This window comes from Nerophis lumbriciformis, linkage group LG03 (assembly GCF_033978685.3).
Source record: "Nerophis lumbriciformis linkage group LG03, RoL_Nlum_v2.1, whole genome shotgun sequence".
Taxonomy (NCBI): Eukaryota; Metazoa; Chordata; class Actinopteri; order Syngnathiformes; family Syngnathidae; genus Nerophis; species Nerophis lumbriciformis.
In genome coordinates this window covers 37,654,630-37,669,373 of record NC_084550.2, presented here as the reverse complement: position 1 = coordinate 37,669,373, position 14,744 = coordinate 37,654,630, and the positions used below count along the sequence as shown (strand labels likewise).

The window sequence follows — 14,744 nt, the reverse complement described above, 5'->3', positions numbered from 1 at the left end:
GGTCGGGAAAAAAACACAGAGGCTATTTCATCCCTACAAGCCTGTTTTGCAGGTTTTTCTGCTCTTTAGGGGATTTTTACACACACACACACATACATGCATATGTGTATGTATATATATATATATATATATGTATGTATACATATATATATATATATATATATTTATATATATATATATATATATATATATATTTATATATATATATATATATATATATTTATATATATATATATATATATATATATATATATATATATATATATATATATATATATATATATATATATATATATATTTATAAATAATGTGTATGTGTAGATGAAATGCCTTACTGACCACACATTATTTCCAGGCTTTTTTTCCAAGTCATGTAAAAGGTTGTCACACACACAGACCTTGGGTTCTAAATCAAGTCGTATGCTGTGTAATAATGTGTAACGGTATATAAGTAAGTAGATCAAATAAAACTAACATGGCGCTTGATTAAAATTGCGTAAGTTACTCCTCATTGACTTTCTAGCACATCACAATTGGTTTCAAACACAGGATTTCCCAGTTTATGTTGAGAAGAATAGAAAATAAACTAAGTAAATTGCTTTTTTGAGGGCACACAATGTTGTTTTGCGGCTGGTAACAGAGGCCCCAAGGAGTCTCCTGATGTGGCTAAAAAGTGAACGTGCACGCACAATCTTCTGTCGCGCTGGCTGAGAAGAAGGAGCAGCATTGTGATGCACACAAAAAAATAATAATTTTCATATTCATATTTCTGTCTCCGAGCCGATTGTCTTTGTCTTCTCATCGGCGGGTTGCCTGGTGATGCATGTTGCTGCTTGTGTGCCTGTAAAACACACAATACCACCCTTAAATAAAGGCTAGGCACAATTAGTCAATGTGCGTGTGCAGCATTTATTTCAATTGTCGATTCAGCGTCTTTGTTCTTTGCCGTCCAAAGACAAAAAGAGAAACAATGTGTATTGACTTTAAAATGAATTAAAACAGGTTGAGTTAAGTTTGAGTTTATTTGGAACATGCATGCATACAACATGATACATCACAATTTCCAGTTTCTCTATTCAACATGTTCGAAAAGGAGTAGGAAGAAGCAGAGCTTATTTAATCCCACTCCTTTTCTTTCACATAACAGTTGCTAAAACTTTTGTTCACTTCCCGTTCTCAATTTATTCACAATATACTCCATAAGTAATCACAATAAAAATGAATAAATAAATAAATAATAATTGGTAGAGATGTCCCGATATTATCGGCCGATAAATGATTTAGACAGATTGGTAAACAATATTTGAGAGGAATAGATATTTTGTGTGTATGGCAAAAATTTTAGTTCAAAATGGGAACAAAAACAAAAGTGTTGCATTTATATTTGTGTTCATTGTATACATATTTATATATATATGTATACACTGTATGAATAAAACACACATCGGCCCCCAGACACACTGTAAATCTGAATGCTCATAATAATTAATTAGAATAAGTGGTGTAAACTTAAAAAGTGGTTAAAAGTTGTACTTACTTAAAAATGTTGAGTGTGAGTAACATTTTCCTTTTTTTTAAGTTTATTAAACTTGTTATTTTTACTTAATATTAACTTGTTTGCAGATTATGTAACTGCTACTTAAAATAATTAACTCACAGGTACTTAAAACTCAGGGGATTAAACATAAGTTTGTCTCATTTTGAAAGAACAAATCATTAAAAAAAATCAAGAATATATTAAGAATTAATCAATCGCATTAGAGATTTGTAGTTATTATACTCTGTGTGTGTATTTATATATACATTATTACATGCACACACACACACACACACACAGAGGAAGTGCTTTTATTTTGTAGCATTTACTTGCACTTTCTCTTCAGGCAGCAGACACACGGAGGAACATTTTTGAGTTGGCTTAGTTGGTAAGTTCGATTAAGTACATTTAACATAAACTCCAAATATTTACGATCTGATATACTCAAATATTTGAGTTTATGAACTCAAAAAATATGTGGCAACTGATTGCCTCACTTTTTATTTTTATTCTCCTTACTTATTCGGGTTTAAAGTGCACATTTTTACCGATAATTGCCCATGTCTGTCTGTTAGAATGATTATATATAAGTTATCACACAACTCTTATGCTTAAAGGCCGTTGCTGTAGTTATTATTTAACGTGCTCAAGATGTACTCTTTCTTTCTTGCAAAGGCACATAACTTGTTATCTTCCACTGCAAGTTAGGGGTTGCCTCGCCGCAGCTGTTTCTGTTTTTTTAGCCTGTTAACAGCCAAGGACGGACCTCAAGTACCTCAACGAAGATAAGGCAACGTTGGGCAGACAAAAGCAGGGACAGGGCGAAATCACAATTCTCAGCACATTTCCATTCTGAATAATCACGTATTGTGTCTACTGGAGCTGCTTGCATAATATGTGACCCCTCCCTTTTGAAGCAGCCTCAGCAGATGTAACTAGGGAACTCCTGAATAAAATGGGGGGCATGGGGGCTGTTCCTCAGAGCGTGGGGGGAGACTGTAACTAAGTGTGCAGCTCCAGGCGTTCTCCTCATGAGCAAAATTGATTTATGTCTCTGCCTGATTCCTTGCTTCTTGTTCTGTTTAATAGATAGTTCGGTGCTTAAACCTGACACTGTCATTATAGCTTGTTATATGCAGGTCACAACATGTAAACGTAGTGTTGTTTGGGATATGTTTTAGGGCTGTATAGGCGGAATACAATAATCCCAATTAACTGCATTTTTAGCCCTCTCTTGTTATCAGTTTTTTACTATTTAGTGGGCACATAATTGAGTCATGTGTTATTATGCCACTTGCTTGTGGATGATGAGAAAACCATCCACAAAAAAATATGTTCTCTTTCTTTAAAAAAGGGGTGTCATCTTATATTCAGGGCCTATAGTACAGTATTTAAAACAGTGAACTATCAGATTTCACGCAACAATGCCGTTTTAAAAAATACGGTGCATGGCCATTTGCTGTTATAATAATTAATTATAAATTATCACACAACTCTTATGCTTAAAGGGAAACATTATCACCAGACCTATGTAAGCGTCAATATATACCTTGATGTTGCAGAAAAAAGACCATATATTTTTTTTAACCGAATTCCGAACTCTAAATGGGTGAATTTTGGCGAATTAAACGCCTTTCTATTATTCGCTCTCAGACGTGACGTCACATCGGGAAGCAATCCGCCATTTTCTCACTTTCGTCGGTGTGTTGTCGGAGGGTGTAACAACACGAACAGGGACGGATTCAAGTTGCACCAGTGGCCCAAAGATGCGAAAGTGGCAAGAAATTGGACGAAATTTCTTCAAAATACGAGGCTGTGGGGAAAGCCGACGAAATGGTCAGTCGTTTGTTCCGCACACTTTACCGACGAAAGCTATGCTACGACAGAGATGGCAAGAATGTGTGGATATCCTGCGACACTCAAAGCAGATGCTGACATCAACTCCAAAACTGGACGGATCAGCTTTCAGGAAAAGAGAGTGGATGAGGGTATGTCTACAGAATATATTAATTGATGAAAACTCTATTCATTACTCGCGGTTTTACGTAAATTATTATACATAAACTGTGTTTACCAATAATTGAGCTTAAAAACATTTATTTTTTTCAATCATTCGAGTACATTCGGGTAGTCTTGTGTAATGCAGTATTTTGTGTCTATTTAGGTATGGTTAACCTGAGTGCTGAAATCGTGGAAAAATATATGTTCTTAGCGCACCTGAAATGGGCTGTCTGCACTCTCAAAGTGCATGTTGTTGCCAAATGTATTTCATATGCTGTAAACCTAGTTCATAGTTGTTAGTTTCCTTTAATGCCAAACAAACACATACCAATCGTTGGTTAGAAGGCGATCGCCAAATTCGTCCTCGCTTTCTCCCGTGTCGCTGGCTGTTGTGTCGTTTTCGTCGGTTTCGCCTGCATACGGTTCAAACCGATATGGCTCAATAGCTTCAGTTTCTTCTTCAATTTCGTTTTCGCTACCTGCCTCCACACTACAACCATCCGTTTCAATACATGCGTAATCTGTTGAATCGCTTAAGCCGCTGAAATCCGAGTCTGAATCCGAGCTAATGTCGCTATACCTTGCTTTTCTATCCGCCATGTTTGTTTGTATTGGCATCACTGTGTGACGTCACAGGAAAATGGACGGGTGTATATAACGATGGTTAAAATCAGGCACTTTGAAGCTTTTTTTAGGGATATTGCGTAATGGGTAAACTTTTGAAAAAAACTTCGAAAAATATAATAAGCCACTGGGAACTGATTTTTAATGGTTTTAACCCTTCTGAAATTGTGATAGTGTTCCCCTTTAAGGGCCGTTGCTATAGTCATTATCAATTGTGCCGAAGTTGTACTTTTCTATCTGTGCAAAGGGACAACTGGCAATCCGAAAGATTGCGAGTCGTCTCGTATCAGTGTTTGTGTCCAGACTCGGCCTGCTGACTGCCAAGGCCGAACATCGAGTACTGTGACGCAGACAAAGCAGAGACGGGGCGATACCACGAGTGTCAGCACGTTTGCATTTCTGAATAATCATATGTTGTGTCCAACTGGGGCTGCTGAAATTAACCTCCCTTTCCTTCGGAAGCAGCCTCAGTGATGTAACCATGGACCTCCCAAATTAATAGAGGAGCACGTGGGCTGTACCTTAGAGCGTAGGTTGGCTCTGTAACTGGAGAGTACAGCCCAATACGTCTCTCCTCATTGAGTTTAGTTTAGTTTATTATTATTTTTTCGGTCAGTGGTCAACAAAATAAACAAACAGTTTTACATAAACAAACAGTTGTACATTCATTAATTGAAAATGTTGCAGACCGAAAAGGCTTAGGCTGAAGTTGAAGACTTATTGCGCCAAACCCTATAAACAATGTTGAGCTTCCAAAAATTAGGATATTTTCCTTTGAGCCAAATTGAACTCTGTCTCTGCGTGATTCCTTGCTTCTTGTCTGTATAATAGATGTCATCAGTGTTTGAACCTGACAGCAAAACCTTGCTTCTCATTTACCTGCTTGTGCGTTGTTTAGTTGCGCTGACGGATCCGAGAGAGCAGCGTCCTTAGGAAGGGGGAGCTCTAATCCGCCGCTGCCAGCCACGTCCGACAGACTCTCCCTGGAGAACTCTGAGCAGAAGACAAAATAATGCCAGTGAAGATATTGACCAGTCAAACAGCGGCCATTAGATGCAGATTAGCGGATGTGATCAATGGCGGCTGACATTTATAGTTGCACGTTGTTTACTCCTGCTGAGTCTTCGAGGGGAGATACTGCACTGCTAACCACTATGTTGCATACAGCATGCAGAGAGGAAGCCGGATGATGCCAATAATACTGTGTGCTGCACCACATGACCATCAAGTGACCTGCTATTAAAGTCCATTACTTGGCGGTCCAACGTCTTCTCCCTGTCACTACAGCAAGGACACGGTCTCTGTGCAGATGCATTATGTGCACACACATTTAAAGGCCTACTGAAATGCGATTTTCTTATTTAAACGGGGATAGCAGGTCCATTCTATGTGTCATACTTGATCATTTTGCGATATTGCCATATTTTTGCTGAAAGGATTTAGTAGAGAACATCGACTATAAAGTTCGCAACTTTTGGTCGCTGATAAAAAAAGCCTTGCCTGTACCGGAAGTAGCAGATGACTAGCGTGACGTCACAGGTTGTGGAGCTCCTCACATCCGCACATTGTTTACAATCATGGCCACCAGCAGCGAGAGCGATTCGGACCGAGAAAGAGACGATTTCCCCATTAATTTGAGCGAGGATGAAAGATTCGTGGATGAGGAAAGTGAGAGGGAAAGACTAGAGGGCAGTGGGAGCGATTCAGATAGGGAAGATGCTGTGAGAGGCGGGTGGGACCTGATATTCAGCTGGGAATGACTAAAACAGTAAATAAACACAAGACATATATATACTCTATTAGCCACAACACAACCAGGCTTGTATTTAATATGCCACAAATTAATCCCGCATAACAAACACCTCCCCCCTCCCGCCAATACAACTCAAACACCTGCACAACACACTCAATCCCACAGCCCAAAGTATCGTTCACCTCCCCAAAGTTCATACAGCACATATATTTCCCCAAAGTCCCCAAAGTTACGTACGTGACATGCACATAGCGGCACGCACGTACGGGCAAGCGATCAAATGTTTGGAAGCTGCAGCTGCATGCGTACTCACTAGAGATGCGCGGTTTGCGGACACAACCGGGGAGTCCGCGGATTATCCGTGGGTCGGGCGGTTGAAATAAAAAAAAATTAGATTTTAAATAGATTCAGGCGAGTGGCAGTTAAACCAATTCGGAAATATATATACATAGTTAAATGTTGTTACCCACATACGAAAAACAAGCAGGCACATGCAGCATATGCCACAACAGAAAAAAAAAGAGATGGACACTTTTACGGAGCGGAGAAGGGACGCCTCGCCGGGGTCCGGGACCGAGGCCCCTTCCCCGAGAGGGCCCCACCGGGAGCCTTAGCTGAGGTGATCCGCGAGAAGGGCCCGACGCACGTCCAGGGTCACCACCGCGCACACCGCACCGACACCCCGCCCACCGCACCGACACGCGCAGCAGGTAAGCAGCTTACCTGCCCGCCACCCCCGTGGCCGGGGGCTCGTAACAGGGGTCACTCCGCGCGCTCCGCCCGCGCAGCTTACCTGCCCGCCACCCCCGTTGCCGGGGGCACGTAACAGGGGTCACTCCGCGCGCAGTGCGCTCACGAAAGGGGTGGGGCTCACCCTGGTGAGCCGAGTGGGCCACTTTTGGTAAGCAGAACTGGCGCTGCGGGATGAACCGAACGCCGGGTTAAGGCGCCCGATGCCGACGCTCATTCGACCCCAGAAAAGGTGTTGGTTGATATAGACAGCAGGACGGTGGCCATGGAAGTCGGAACCCGCTAAGAGTGTGTAACAACCCACCTGCCGAATCAACTAGCCCAGAAAATGGATGGCGCTGGAGCGTTGGGCCCATACCCGGCCGTCGCCGGCAGCGAGAGCCGCGAGGGCTAGGCCGCGACGAGTAGGATGGCCACCGCGGTTCGCGCTGAAGCCTCGGGCGCGAGCCCGGGTGGAGCCGCCGCGGGTGCGAGGGACATCGCACCTCCACACGCTTGGAGGTGCGCTCAGCGCTGCATTGGATCAGTCTCCTTTCTTTAACAGGCAAAAGCTTTATAACCTCACTAATGCCTTGCATCGTCTATATTAGATATATAACAACGGCCGGGTGGCGGATGGCGGGCGGGTGCGGTTTTGATTAAATGTTAGTTCGGGTGGATGGCGGATGGTTGACGACTTTTGTGATGCGGTTGCGGATGAAATAATTGCTTATCCGCGCATCTCTAGTACTCACGGTACCGCGTCTGCGTATCCAACTCAAAGTCCTCCTGGTAAGAGTCTCTGTTGTCCCAGTTCTCCACAGGCCAATGGTAAAGCTTGACTGTCATCTTTCGGGAATGTAAACAATGAAACACCGGTTGTGTTTGTGTTGCTGCAGCCGCCCGCAATACACCGCTTCCCACCTACAGCTTTCTTCTTCGCTGTCTCCATTGTTCATTGAACAAATTGCAAAAGATTCACCAACACAGATGTCCAGAATACTGTGGAATTTTGCGATGAAAACAGACGACTTAATAGCTGGCCACCATGCTGTCCCAAAATGTCCTCTACAATCCGTGACGTCACGCGCATGCGTCATCATACCGAGACGTTTTCAGCAGGATATTTCGCGCGGAATTTAAAATTGCACTTTAGTAAGCTAACCCGGCCGTATTGGCATGTGTTGCAATGTTAAGATTTCATCATTGATATATAAACTATTAGACTGCGTGGTCGGTAGTAGTGGGTTTAAGTAGGCCTTTAAAACCCTTTCTATATCAAAGGAAGCCGGTTCAAATTCTGTCGGCAGGTAGTTGGTTTTTTGTAATGTAAAAAAGGATGAATATTTACTATAACTAAAAATGTGCCGATCAACGTTTTTCGGCCTCAGATCTGATCCAATTTCGAGTCCTGATCCGATTTTCCGTATTTTCCGCACCATAGGGCGCACCAGGATTATAAGGCGCACTGCCAATGAATGGTCTATTGTTTTGCAGGGACGCATTTTGGCTTAAAAAGTAAAGATAAAGGTGAAGTTATAACACTGAAACACCCTCAGGAAGAGGTGCTTTAAGACATGGATAGCTAGCTAGAGGCTCAAGTCCAGCCCCAGTCTGCAGTGTTTTAGCGAATTCTAAAATCACTAATCCTCGCCTCCATGGCGACAAATAAAGTACGTGTCTTACAAGTACCATTATCACTGGAGGACAAGGAATAGCTAAACATGCTTCACTACACACCGTAGCTCACCAGCGTCACAATGTAAACAAACGCTATTGGTGGATCTACACCAGACATCCGCTGTAATGATACCAAGTACAGGCACGTATCCAGTCGATACTATTATGATCACGCAATATTTTTTTGGCGTCACATCTTCTTTGTTTAAAAAAAAATTATATTATGTTTATAAACTCAGGAAATATAAGGACTTTGAATATGACCAATGTATGATCCTGTAACTACTTGGTATCGGATTGATACCCAAATGTGCGCTATCATCCAAAACCAATGTAAAGTATCAAACAGCAGAATAATAAGTGATTATTACATTTTAACAGAAGTGTAGATAGAACATGTTAAAAAAGAAAACAAGCAGATATTAACAGTAAATGAACAAGTGGATTATTAATTCATTTTCTACCACTTGTCCTTAATAATGTTGACAAAATAATAGGTAGATAAATGACACAATATGTTACTGCATACGTCAGCAGACTAATTAGGAGCCTTTTTTTGTTTACTTACTACTAAAAGACAAGTTGTTATCTTTTTTTTTCATACAAAAGGTGCACCGGATTATAAGGCACATTAAAGGAGTCTGTGGAGGTCTTGCTCTCCCGGATTCTCTGGAAAACCAATGACGCACATGACAGCCGTGTTCATCTTTGTTAACAATGATTTATTTTGCAATAAGTTGTCCTTCTTGTGCTTTTCAGCCATGTTAAAGTTTCTCTCGCCCTCGCTCGTTCTCCACCATCAACAACCCCCTCTCCTTCCCGACTGCTGCCTTCAACAGAGCGACAGGTGATCAGACAAACACTCACAGCTGTGTCATCTACGCACCTGTCACTAATCTCAAAGCCGGTCCTGACACACCCCGCTTCGCTGCAGGTTCGCAGGCCACACCCCCCCACCACAGAGTCATATTTGTATTTACTTTTTTCTAAATGTGGTCTACATAACATGTAATGGTGGTTCTTTGGTCAACATGTTGCATAGATCAGTGTTTTTCAACCTTTTTTTGAGCAAAGGCACATTTTTTTCATTGAAAAAATCCAGAGGCACGCCACCAGCAGAAAACATTAAAAAACTAAACTCAGCAGCAGATATTGACAGTAAAAAGTCGTTGTCGCAATTGTTGGATATGACTTTAAACCATAACGAAGCATGCATCACTATAGGTCTTGTCTCAAAGTATGTGTACTGTCACCACCTGTCACATCACGCCGTGACTTATTTGGAGTTTTTTGCTGTTGTCCTGTGTTTAAGTGTTTTAGTTCTTGTCTTGCGCTCCTATTTTGGTGGATTTTCCTGTTTTGTTGGTATTTTCCTGTAGCAGTTTCATGTCTTCCTTGACCGCTATTCCCCACACTTGCTTTGCTTTTAGCAATCACGACTATTTAAGTCTTTTTCATCCTTCTTTGTGGGAACATTGTTGATTGTCATGTCATGTTCGGATGTACTTTGTGGACGCTGTCTCTGCTCCACAGTAAGTTTTTGCTGTCGTCCTGCATTCTGTTTTTGTTTACTTTGCAGCCAGTTCAGTTTTAGTTTCGTTCTGCATAGCCTTCCCAAAGCTTCAATGCCTTTTCTTAGCGGCACTCACCTTTTGTTTATTTTTGGTTTAAGCATTAGATACCTTATTACCTGCACACTGAGTCCAGCTGTCGTCTGCATATTGTGATCACGACAAACCATCGTCGCTGTTCCCGACATCTACAAAGCAATTAACTAACTGCCGCCACCTACTGATATGGAAGAGTATTACACAGTTACACTGCCGACCTCCAGACAGTACAGACACTCAACAATGGCACATTATTTGCAGACTATAATTATTGGTTTGCAAAAAATATTTTTAACCCTATTAGGTGAAATTAGATCATCTCCCACGGCACACCAGACTGTATCTGCCACAGTGGTTGAAAAGCACTGGCATAGATGATTTTTACAGATCATCTTCAAGCCGCTTTTTGACAGTCGCTTACGAATGCGTCTTTTTGTGTGCTTGAAAAGCCATTCGGAAACATTTACATTATGTTTTAATGATTTAGTCTGCGTGCTAAACCCTATTTTTAGCGTGTCATGTTTGGCATGGCGTAGACTAATTATGGTTACGAATCAATGCAAGTTAATGGAGCTCTCCTTCAAGTCACATGGTAAAGATTTGTATTCAAAGAGCCAGCCCTGTGCTTTTTTTTATTTCATGGATTTGTGACACGAATGCAAAAGCATACCCACAAATGCAAATTAAACACGACCACAAAGTGATTTTTATTTTAATGTGGCCGAGAAAATAAAACATGCTGTCAAATAAATACCATATTTTCCGGACCATAGGGCGCACCGGATTATAAGGCGCATTAAAGGAGTCATATTATTACTATTTTTTTTCTAAATGTAAAACACTTCCTTGTGGTCTACATAACATGTAATGGTGGTTCTTTGGTCAAAATGTTGCATAGATGATGTTTTACAGAGCATCTTCAAGTCGCTTTCTGACAGTCGCTTCCGGATGCCCCGTTTTGTGGGCGTGTCTTATTTACGTGGCTCACCTTTGACAGCGTATTCTCCCCGTCATCTTTGTTGTAGCGGTGTACCGTGCAATGACGGGAGTGGAAGAAGTGTCAAAAGATGGAGCTAACTGTTTTAATGACATTCAGATTTTACTTCAATCAATAATGGAGCAGCATCTCCACCGGAAATGTGTCCCGTGAAAAAACGTCCGACCGGAACTCTCTAATAACTACAGTTCCTTGGGTGAATAATGTAAACTCACTACACCGGTATGTTTTAGTGCTTTCATGGCGAGTTTACTGACGGATATAAGTAAGAACTTTACACTACTTTATATTAGAAATGGCAACAGCGGAGGATGAACGTCCCATAACAAGAAGATAGAGAAAAAGAAAAAGCTTACTGACTACAGTGTCGGCACGGACTATAAAGGCGGAAGTGCGCAATTTTTCAGGATTCATGCAGATCCCAAATACAGATCAGCAGGTACCAGAAAGTAAGAAAATTTGCTTTTGCATAATATTGCGAATTAAAACGCCAGATAATATGTCTTACCTTATACACATGCCAAAATAATACTCCTATGTTGAAGCACAGTACAATCCATCAAGTGGTGCGGCTTCATAGCTTACCAAAGTCGTACTAAAACATTTTGATAGATTTTTGAGAACCGTGTGTAATGTTCTATAATTTCAATGGAACATATAAAATGTTGGTGTTGTTAACTTGAGTCATATTGCAGTCTACACGTATCTCTTATGTGTGACTGCCATCTACTGGTCACACTTATCATTACACCATGTACAAAACAAAATAGATTTGAGGTCAGTAAGCACAACCAAAATGATTCCGTACATTAGGCGCACCGGGTTTATAAGGCGCACTGTCGACTTTTGAGAAAATGAAAGGATTTTACGTGCGCCTTGATATTGTCATGTCTGTGTGATCATGTTTTTGTTTTAGTCATGTTCGGTTTTGTTTTTGGACTTTTTGAGCACTTTTGTTTTGTCACCATAGCAACCATTAGTTTTCACCTGTCACGTCACGCACCTGTTTCACATTTTGAGTCACGCACCTGCTTTCACTAATCATGTCTATAGTATTTAAGTTCATTGTTTTCAGTTTGTCGTTCTGACGACATCCCACAATTATGCTCTACACACTCTTCATCCTCTTAGATCATGCTTCTTGTCCCATGCCAAAGTAAGTTTTTATTCCATGTTTATAGTCTTTTTGGTTTCATAGTTTGTTCTCCGCCATTGTGCGCGCCTTTTGTTTACTCCTTTTTGTTTTAGTAATTATAAAATAAAATTATGTACTTACATTCCCGTCTCGCCCGAGCCAATTTTCCGTTGCATCCCGGAAAAGCAAACACCCAGGACCCAGTCATGACAGATATCATGCCAGTTCCAAACCTACCTTCCATTTGGCAGCGCAGCTTCTCAAAGGCTTCAGCCGTGGCTTCGTCGTCACACGGAAGCTCCTCCCCAACTGCAAAGGTGTCGGGGCTGGGCCGGTCTGACAGACAACTCTCGGAGGAGCACTCGTCGCTTCCTCCGTGCTGCTGCCTGTACAAGTGATGCTCTACCAGGAACTGCAGCTCTGCGAGCAGGCAGGTACACGGAAGGAAATGCATCAATATTGGAGAGTACAATTGGTTGGTAGCAAGGAATTTTCAGGGGTGTTTGTAAAATATGAAATGCAGAAACACTTCGGATGGAAATTACAGTATTTTAGACCACATATGACGTCAAACGTTTGGAAAGTAAGCAAACATGAGATGCTGACGAAAAAATATCAATTAAATGGTAACATTATATTGACAAAGAGGGGTTGTTTTGCATTCAGTGTGGTCTTACAGTTAATAAGTGTCATACTATTGTCACAGTTTGGTGCGGTTTTGCACCAGAGATGGGCACACAATGCCTTGACTCACATATGAACTTGAAGTGCCATACCATTCCTAACCCATAGGGTTCAATATAATGTCAGTCCACCTTTTGCAGCTATTACAGCGTCAACTCTTCTGGGAAGGCTGTCCACAAGGTTGCGGAGTGTGTTCATAGGAATTTTCCACCATTCTTCCAAAAGCGCATTGGTGAGGTCACAGAAGGCCTGGCTCTCAGTCCCCGTTCTAATTCATCCGAAAGGTGTTCTATCGGGTTCAGGTCAGGACTCTGAGCAGGCCAGTCAAGTTCATCCACACCAGACTCTGTCATCCATGTCTTTATGGACCTTGTCATGTTTGGAAGAGGAAGGGGCCCGCTCCAAACTGTTCCCACAAGGTTGGGAGCATGTCCAAAATGTTTTGGTATCCTGGAGCATTCAAAGTTCCTTTGACTGGAACTAAGGGGCCAAGCCCAGCTCCTGAAAAACAACCCAACCCTATAATTCTGATCATTTTTGGCAATATAGTGTATATTGAGACAAGGTTTGTGCACCAGAGCATACTTTTAATTAGTTCATAAATGGAAATGTTTGTACATATAGGCCAGGGGTGCTCATTACGTCGATCGCGATCTACCGGTCGATCTCGATCTACCGGTCGATCTCGGAGGGTGTGTCAGTCGATCACCAGCCAGGCATTAAAAAAATAGTCCTAAAAATGAGCGATCATAAATCTTCACTATGACGTCACTTTTGTCACTTGATTGACATTCACGGCACCCGAGGGTCTTCTGAGATGACGCTGGCTGCTGCCAGCTCATTAAAATTACCGACTGGAAGGCGAGAAACACTATATTTCAACAGACTCTGGCGCCGTACCTGTCGTCAAAACTCCAAAGACCGACTGCACGGTTGCACAATAAAAGCTCTGCTTCATCCTGCCTGCGCTACCAAAACAAGACTCTCAGAAAGCTGGCGTGCACAAGCTAGCAAGCTACGGAGTTTGCCGACAATGTATTTCTTGTAAAGTGTATACAAAGAAGTACGGAAGCTGGACAAATAAGATGCCAAAAACCAACCACTTTCATGTGGTATTGGACAGAAAGGAGGACTTTTTTTCTCCTCCATTCGAAAATGCGGACGTTATCATCACCACTGTCTGATTCCAATCAATGCAAGTCATCACAATCAGATAATACACCAACTTATATTCTTGTCTTCATGAAAGAAAGGAATCTATATGTGTTAAACATGCTTGTATTATCTTTAACCACCTTTAACTTGTTAACAATATTAACTATATGTGTTAAACATGCTTGTATTATCTTTAAACACCTTTAACTTGTTAACAATATTAACTATATGTGTTAAACATGCTTGTATTATCTTTAAACACCTTTAAGTTGTTAACAATATTAACTATATGTGTTAAACATGCTTGTATTATCTTTAACCACCTTTAAGTTGTTAACAATATTAACTATATGTGTTAAACATGCTTGTATTATCTTTAACCACCTTTAAGTTATTAACAATATTAACTATTTGTGTTAAACATGCTTGTATTATCTTTAACCACCTTTAACTTGTTAACAATATTAACTATATGTGTTAAACATGCTTGCATTATCTTTAAACACCTTTAACTTGTTAACAATATTAACTATATGTATTAAACATACTTGTATTATCATTAAACACCTTTAATGTATTAACAATATTAACTATATGTGTTAAACATGCTTGCATTATCATTAAACACCTTTAACTTGTTAACAAAAACATATATTTCATAAATAAGTAAATATAAATTATATATATGAATGAGGTAGATCCCCACGACTTGATCAATTGAAAAGTAGCTCGCCTCCAGAAAAAGTGTGAGCACCCCTGATATAAGCGTTCATAAATCGAGGTTCCACTGTATTTTGAAACTGAATTTACAAAGACTATCTATTAACTTAAGAATCACA

At 40.9% G+C, this 14,744-nt stretch overlaps 1 protein-coding gene across 1 annotated transcript in view; it reads right to left on the bottom strand.

Annotated features, from left to right (window-relative positions):
• Positions 1–316: 316 nt before the first annotated feature.
• The window catches only part of LOC133583939 (protein phosphatase 1 regulatory subunit 1A-like), a 120,193-nt gene continuing 105,765 nt past the window's right edge, over positions 317–14,744 (bottom strand). The window contains exons 5-7 of the mRNA XM_061937683.1: positions 12,304–12,486; positions 5,042–5,155; positions 317–841 (exon numbers count right to left, since the gene is read on the bottom strand). Coding sequence (XP_061793667.1) covers positions 762–841; positions 5,042–5,155; positions 12,304–12,486 — 377 coding nt within the window. The 3' untranslated portion in view covers positions 317–761. The remainder of the gene's footprint in view (positions 842–5,041; positions 5,156–12,303; positions 12,487–14,744) is intronic.